General features: G+C 53.4%; 1 protein-coding gene across 6 annotated transcripts in view; it reads left to right on the forward strand.

The window, feature by feature from the left end:
- GRHPR (glyoxylate and hydroxypyruvate reductase) overlaps positions 1 to 8,012 on the forward strand; it is an 82,824-nt gene that overhangs the window by 57,529 nt on the left and 17,283 nt on the right. For 3 of the 6 annotated variants that reach the window (XM_089913416.1, XM_089913417.1, XM_022600071.3), the window contains 6 exons: positions 368 to 484; positions 1,580 to 1,668; positions 2,789 to 2,893; positions 3,667 to 3,802; positions 5,082 to 5,212; positions 7,139 to 7,966. In XM_089913416.1, coding sequence (XP_089769542.1) covers positions 368 to 484; positions 1,580 to 1,668; positions 2,789 to 2,893; positions 3,667 to 3,802; positions 5,082 to 5,212; positions 7,139 to 7,428 — 868 coding nt within the window. In that variant the 3' untranslated portion in view covers positions 7,429 to 7,966. Of the gene's footprint in view, positions 1 to 367; positions 485 to 1,579; positions 1,669 to 2,788; positions 2,894 to 3,666; positions 3,803 to 5,081; positions 5,213 to 6,391; positions 7,010 to 7,138; positions 7,967 to 8,012 lie in introns of those variants that run through there. The other 3 variants (XM_089913418.1, XM_022600072.3, XM_089913419.1) reach the window with 2 other exon arrangements.

Genomic DNA, 8,012 nt, shown 5'->3' on the forward strand with positions numbered 1-8,012 from the left:
GCAGTGGGTAACAGTATCCAGGTGACACCCTTTCACATTCATTCTTTTTTTTGACCCCCACAACAACCCCTTCAAGTAGAAAAGGCAAGTATTATTATTTCCCTCTTTAGATGAGGAAGTTCAGAAAAGTTAAGTAGTTACTGGCTCCAGACTTTGGACCCCGATCTTCCATCTTATATCCTTCTCAAAATGGGAGATAATCAAGATGGAAATGAGGGCTGGCCATTCCTGAGTGCTCACTTACAGCTCTGAGCTTCCTGACAGGCAGCACGAAGAGTGAACAAAGCTGTATCACGGCAATGTCCCAGCAGTAGAAATTGGTGAAGGTGCTTGAGGCCAGTGTTACCGCCAAATCTTTGATTCGTAGTGGGATCCGTGTGGGCTACACCCCAGATGTCCTGACAGATGCCACGGCCGAACTCGCCGTCTCCCTGCTGCTCACCACCTGTCGCCGGTTGCCTGAGGCCATCGAGGAGGTGAAGAAGTGAGTGAACACTTGGCAGGGAAGTCGACTCTGCTTAGCAGCTGGTACTTGAGCACCAGGTGTCACCCTGGACCAGAGGTGATCCTGTCCCCGGCTGTGCCCCAACTAATGAAGGGGGACAGACTCAGGCACAATACTGAAATGCACAGCAGAGCTGAAATAAACAGGGTGTGAAGGGAAATTGTGGGGGAGGAGCGTGGATCAGGGAAGGCTGCGTGGAAGTGGTAGCCGGTGGGCATCCTCCTGAGCCCTTAGAGGGCCCTGTGCACCATCATGTGGGAATCCAAAAGGCTCTGGAAACTGAAGGTTGTTTCATTTCGCTGCAGATACACCAATGTGCTTGATACGGGTGCCACCCCAGATGCTGTTGAGGGTGTTATGTAGAATACAGCATATGTACCTTAACACCTTCCTAAAATCTGAAAATTTAAAAATTCTGGCCTGAGGGTTTCAGATCAGAGATGTGGGTCTGTACATCCAGAGTTGGGAAAGGTACTCCAGGTGCGGGGACTGGCTTGAGCAAAGGCCAGGAGGCGTGCAGATGCAGGCTCTCAGAGAATGTGTACTGGGAGAGGGGATTTGAGGTGGGGATGTGGCAGGGACAGAGGCTGCATGGGGCTGACTAGACACTCTCACCCTTCTGTCGAGGGAGTTGGTCCCTTCATTGGAGGTGACTCAAGACAGGCTCTATTCCCCTGTCCACCCAAGGCAACAGGGGTGGGCCTGTGGCTTCCCTGGAGCACTGAGAATACTGTTTTTGGAATCCTACATCCTGGGTTTGCAACCTGCTGCTGTTCCCTGGCTGTGTGACCTCACATAGATTGCCCTTTCTTGTCTCAGTTTTCCCGTCTGCAAAATGGGGGGAGAACCCGTAAGGCCCCTTCCAGCCTTCGGACTCTGTGTCCCCAGTGGCTTTAAAGGAAGAGTCAGTCACGCTGCTTATCGGCAACACCCAGTAGCTATAGGGGTAACGCATGCTCCTCTCAATCCTTGACTGGAGGGCTGGGCCTGTCCCTTGCACCACGGGGTCTGCGCAGCGGCCCTCATCTTTTCCTGAGACCAGAGCCTCTAACCCGTCCCTCTCTCTCCCTGCAGCGGCGGCTGGACCTCGTGGAAGCCCCTGTGGATGTGTGGCTACGGCCTCACACAGAGCACCGTTGGCATCATCGGGCTGGGGCGCATAGGTGAGGCTCCCATCTACCCAGATTGGCACCCTGGCTCTCACGTCTTGGTTTGAGTCTCTGGCACCCGTGTCCAGATGCTGACAATCCTTATTTGGAAAGAGTCACCGTACCTGGGTGCAGTAGGGATACCTCTAGCGAGAAGACACAGCATCGTAAAACACAGGCCAAAAAATAAAATAAGGAGTTCCTTAAGAACTTATTAGGTGATAGAAGCAAGTTGTAAGAGCCAGGGTTCTTTATGATTATAGCTGCATACAGGACAGATGAAAGCGATGATGGCTGCAGGGTCGGGACTTTTAGGAGGGGTTTACTGTGGGAGAGCCCACGCTGCCCCAGGCCTGGGTTCTGGAAGGCATCTGACTCCTAAAGCCTTAATTCAGGAACCAGAGGGTCCAGCGGACAGAGCTTACCTGTGATTCTGAGGCGGGGCAGAGCTACTTTTCTTCCAATGGCCCCCAGCACTGGAGAAGCCTGGCATAGGCCGGTGGCTCTCTGGCACCCTGCCTGGTGCAGAGGTGAGGGTGAGGACAGGAGGGGTGCATAAATTGTCCGGCCAGCTAGCAGCCCTGCCTCCCACACTAGAGGGCTGCTTGGAAGAAGCCAGCAGCTTTGGGACGTGCTCTGCGTCTGAAAATCCAGCTGCTCAAGCCTGTCCCGGCAGTGTGTGTGCAAAGGGTCAGGGTCGGGGTGAGTCGGCAGTTGGGCAGCGCCACCAGAAAGTCGGGTGGGGTCTGTGGGTGCACCACCAGAAGCAGAGGGTCCAGAAGGAGGAAGGGGACCGTGTGCTCAGACCTCTGCTGGGCTGCCAGATCCAGTGCTCAGGGAAGGCTAGCAGATGGCCCTCAAGATGGCCAGCACCGTGTGAGGACGGCACGTCAGTCACAGCCACACAGGAGCTGTGGTGCTGCCTTCAGATCCCTGAAGGACTATCACACGGACCCCTGAGGGCAGTGTGGGCTGGCAGGGGGCTGGGTACAGTGTGGCAGGAGTGGTTAATGTTGGGAAGGGCCTCCCCACCCCCACCCTTCCCCCAGGGGCTCCCGCTCTCTGGAGCTGCTGGGCGCTGCCCTGCCCTCTGAGGGACTGGGAACAAGCGCTGACTCTGACTCCTTGCCTCCAGGCCAGGCCATTGCTCGGTGTCTGAAACCATTCGGTGTCCAGAGATTGCTTTACACAGGGCGCCAGCCCAGGCCTCAGGAAGCAGAGGAATTCCAGGCAGAGTTTGGTAAGTAAAACCTCGATTTCCACAGGAACCCCACCTGTGCTCGGCTGGATGGTTCTCCGTGTTTGCTGTAACGGCAGCACTTTGGGGCAGGCTGCAGGAGCTCCATGGTGTCTGTGGTGTGCCTTAGGTGTTGTCTGACCTCCGTGCCCCTGCACGCAGAGGCCCATTCAGGGAGCAAAGGGCCTCACCCAGGCCACACAGTGAGTACCCTCAATGCCAGAGGGACTCCAGGTCTCCTGTCTTGCAGGGTCTTTTATCACCATTGTCCATGTACAAACAGAGCAGCAGGGATGGTGACACATATAAGGAATTGCTGGGAACTTTCACGCAGTTTTCTTAATAAACTGGTGAGCGCTTACCCGCCAGCCTTGTGTCCGGGTGGATCCAGCTCCCTGGCAGGCGCACAGCGTGTTGAGCGGAGGGCAGGCTGGATTTCAGCCACTCCACCCCCTTGGCACATTGGGCCTTGAAGGTGGTGAAAGCCAGAGTGGTCCAGATCCCATTGTGTGACCTTGAATAAGCTCCTGCCCCTCTCTGGCCTCAGTTTCCCCACCTTTAGAGCAGGGGGCTGGCTGAATGATGTAACACACCAGGATCCCACGAGTGTCTGTTGACTTTGTGTGGTTATTAGAGTTCTCCACGTAGAGACAAGACCTTCAGGAAGCATCTTGGGAGTTTCCATTATGGGCGGAGGGAGGAATGGTCAAGGTTCCCACCCTCTTGCTGTCTCTAACCTGGGACACAGCACCTGATGGAGCCCTGCCCTCCCCCAGTGTCCACCCAGCAGCTGGCCGCTGAGTCCGATTTCATCGTCGTGGCCTGCTCCTTAACACCTGCAACCAGGGGGCTCTGCAACAAGGACTTCTTCCAGCAGATGAAGAAAACGGCCGTGTTTGTCAACATCAGCAGGTATCCTGGGTCACCAGGCAAGCCTAGAGAGGGGCTGTCCCTGTTGCTGTGACCTGAGGTTTTTCTTCCCCATGGGCTGTCAGTGAGACTCAGGCTGAGCTTACTGCCCTTGATAAACCAATCAACCAGACAACTCAGAAATACAGTAAAGGCCCCAGAGCATGTCCCAGGTGCTCAGAGCAGGGCCTGGCCTGTCTGGTTCCCAGCAGTACCCTTGGCCTTGCTCAGGAAGTGAAGGCACCGTGGCAGCAAGTTACCAGGTAACCCTGTACCTCTAACCACAAAGGGGTGGCCTTAATGTTCTTTACAGCCCTTTGGAGGCCGACCTTCACGGTGCTGAGCCTGGGTCTGTCTGTGTGAGTCAATGACAGCTTGAACCCTCATGCTCCTGGGCAGACAGACCCAAAACCCAGGTTGTCTTGGGTCCTCAAAATGTCCCCAGGGTGCCTTTAGGCCACTGAGCATGTTATGGGGGCAGACCTTCCCTCTCTGCCACTCCAACCCCTTCTTAGCTAGTGCCCTTTGAACCCACTTAAATCAATTTGGAGGCAAAGATGGGCAATGGGAGGGGACTCCAAGGGCTCATCCACCCCAGAGGTGCCTGTAGTTACTGACGTTTAGCTGCAAAGGGGGTGCCTTTGGGGTGGAGTGAACATGCAGGAACACAGGGCTCGCACTGATGCCAACAGTGTCGTTGCTTCCGTCACGTACCCAGTACTTCAGGGCACTGGGTTATTGCTGCACGAGTACCGTTGAGTGCACGATGTGAAGTCTTTAGCAAACCAGATCTCTACTCCAATGGTTCATTGATGGGAAGGATGTCTGCTCACTTGGATGGATGTAGTTGGGTGTATCCTCAGGTCTCTGCCTGCAGTTGGGCAGGTGCCTGACACTTGGCTGCAGTGCTTGTCGGCCGGTGGTCGGGATCCCAACACACATGCAGGTTCTGGGTCCCGTTCATGTAGTGGTGCGTGTAAGTAAGCTTTGATCCTCCTAGCACTCCTGGGAGTTAGGTAGTATTCTCCCTATCATACAGAGGAGGACCCTGAGGCACAGAGAATTTGAGACACTTGCCCAAGGTCACACAGCTCGAAAGTGGCAGGCTGGGGTTCTCTGTATTACTGTACAAACTATAAATAAGTATACTATAAGGCTTACTGCTTTGAAAGTTAGTGCCAAGTGCCAGGTTGATGGGAAAATTCATTCTCTGGGTGGTTCTGCCCTAAAGGCGACCTGGGTAGAGGGAGCTTTGGGGCACCCACATCACTGTCATTCTCAGGGGAGAAGTGGTGGACCAGGACGACCTGTACCAGGCCCTGGCCAGTGGTCAGATTGCAGCTGCTGGACTGGATGTGACAACCCCAGAACCACTGCCTACAAACCACCCTCTCCTGACCCTGAAAAACTGCGGTAAGAACTGCGCTTTACCAGCAACATTTCACCCGGCCCCGGTTCCTTCCCGCCACGGCTTGTGAAGCCGGCTTGCAGTTCTCCCAACACTCGGGTTAAGCACCGTGCCCCCAGAGACACAAGCCACAGCCGCCAGAGGTGGGAGTCACAGCTCCAAACGCCCTTTCTCAGGCTAAGTTTTAAGTCATACCCTTTTCCCTGTCCCCTAGCCCCCGGGGAGGTAGATGCGTCTGGCATCTCATCCCGTGACACCTTAGTGCAGTGGTTCTCAAACTTTTTTGTTCATCGGTCACCTGGAGGGACTGATGAAACACACGGTGCCGGGCCCCCCCCATGCTTCTGCCTCAGGGATGAGGCCTGAGAATGTGCTCCTAATGTCTCCCACGCTGCTGCTGCCCGTTGGCCGGGGAGCACTGTGAGAACCACTTACTTAGCATTCCTCTTTAGACTCCTCAGTTACCGTTAACAGTTCTTTATATTACGGTCTCTCTGTTCAGCTAGCTGACGTGGTTTCTGCCTCCAGACTAATACATAACCGAGTGGAAGGGGCCTCAGGTTGTCTGGGCCAGTCCCTGTCCTTTACTTACATTCTGGAAGGGAAAACCAAAGAGAAGGGCCGTAGCTGCCTTCCCCACAGTGAATGCTCCCATTATTGGAGCCCTTGGAAGCTCTACCATCCCCGCCCCCATGCCCGTCTGAGAGGAACACTGGCTGTGATGGCCAGGCTGTTGCCCGGAGCTGGGAAATCTCCCATCCCCCCAAGCCCTGGGCCTTTAGCTCGGTGCCCTGGGTACTGCTTTTGAAAGGTGTGCTTTAGGGACGAGTGACCTCACTTGTTCTGCAGTGGGGCCAGAAGCAGCTGTGCTGTCCAGCCTTTCATCTAGTTATTTCGGGAGATCAGAAGCCCAGGGCATCACCTAGTTTCACCATCTGATATTTGAAGGGCTGCGTCTAGACAGGCTCCAAGACTCCTTCTAGCCCTGACATTCCTGTGTTCAGGATACGTAATTCTTGTCACCCTTGCATCTGGGTTTCGGTAGCCCTGGGGAAATAGAGTGCTTAGTGAGAGGAGGGAAGGCAAATCTTTTTATTGGCACATCCTAGCCATGAAAAAAGGGCCCGAGTTAATAAGGCTCCTGAATCACCCTCCTCATTTCCCTTTCTTCCTCTCCTTTCCAGTGATCCTGCCCCACATTGGCAGTGCCACCCATAGAACCCGAAACACCATGTCCTTGTTGGCAGCTAACAACTTGCTGGCTGGCCTGAGAGGGGAGCCGATGCCCAGTGAACTCAAGCTGTAGCCACACGGGAGACACTGAGGCTAGGAGGCAAACGGCCCCGGGATTCTGTCAGATGCGCCCAGGCTTGATTGGACCCACAGGATGGGAGCCAAAGAAAAAAGTCTGATGTGTACTGATTCTATGGAGGGAAGACTGGTGCTCATGGATGTGCTCCCACTTTTGTGGTTGGAAGCATCTGAGCCCAAAGTGTGTAATTCTATTAAATAATTCTCTGAGAGACCACCTGGGCGTGTAACTGGGAGACGCTGAGGACAAGAGCATCTGCTTACATTTTCTAAATCAGGGCCTCTAGTGACCGCAGGTTCTGCTTCCCACCCCCATCCCCATGCATTTTAATTATTAGACCCTGTCCAAACCACCTTACCCCTCATCCTCTGCTAAAATGCCTTCAAGTGTCCCTCACTGAGGACAGAACCACCACAGCCCAGTGGTGACCGTGGCAACTGGACCTGCTCCCTAGACCATCAGACAAATTAAACACACATGGCAAAAAGAACTAGGTATGGTCACAATACTCATTTTTTGGTCAAGACTTATCAAGGTAGGTGGGTTTCTTAATTTTAATTTAAAATTAGTTTCAGCACCTTCATATTTTGTCCCTCGTGTCCATCTCCTCACTCCCCAGGTGAATGCCCTTTTCTAATCACCTCAGTCCTCCTAAGGCCAGGCCACCAGCACTGCCAAAGCCCTGCTCCTGCTGAAGGACCTGGGCTCCAGTTCTTCCCCGCAGCTGAGCCATACTGGAGAGTGGAGTCTTCACCCTGGGAGGCACGTAAGGGAGCGGCAGAAAGCGCAAGATTTGGCAGGCCCACTAGGAGTAAAACTGCGGTGAGAACAACACATCACCTTTGTCCACAGCTCAGAGACAAAGCTCAGGGAAAGCACGAGGGACTGATGACCAATAATTGTTATTAACCACAGCATGAGAGAATTTTCTAGGAAGTTTGGTTTTAAAAAAAAGTACTGGTCACAGCAGGGTTAGCAGAGAAAGCAATACTACTTCATTTTTTTATTTCAACCTTAAAAACCTAAGGCGAAGAAAAAGAACACATAATTAGTTAAGAGGCATGAATACGACAAATTTTTTATTTCAAAGTCTCAAATTTTGACCAGCATAGCACCACTGACACAGGTGCCCTGATAGAACCTTATGATTTGGTCACCAGAAATGATTATGCCAAGCTATAATTAAGGCTAACCAATCAAATCCAGGTACCCAATACCAGTTAAAATTCAGGTAGAAACTACCAATTTGTGGGAACCCTGGGACTGGTTTTCCAGGGAACCTCTGAATTATTTTTTAAGTGCTACAGCATGTACGAGGACCTGGCTCACAGGCTGGCTTCTCACATGTAGGAACTGATTGACTAAGAGGTAGATGAGAGATTCCAGATTCCACTTAGCAGTGGAGAGGCAGGGCTCCAGCCGCTGTGTCAGAGATAGGCCCCAAAGCAAGTCCACTTAAGCTGGAGCTCAGGTGAGGGGGCGGCTTCCTGGCA

Source organism: Delphinapterus leucas, chromosome 6 (genome assembly GCF_059928025.1).
Source record: "Delphinapterus leucas isolate spDelLeu-1000000601 "Yukka" chromosome 6, BTC_Dleu_Yukka2, whole genome shotgun sequence".
Taxonomy (NCBI): Eukaryota; Metazoa; Chordata; class Mammalia; order Artiodactyla; family Monodontidae; genus Delphinapterus; species Delphinapterus leucas.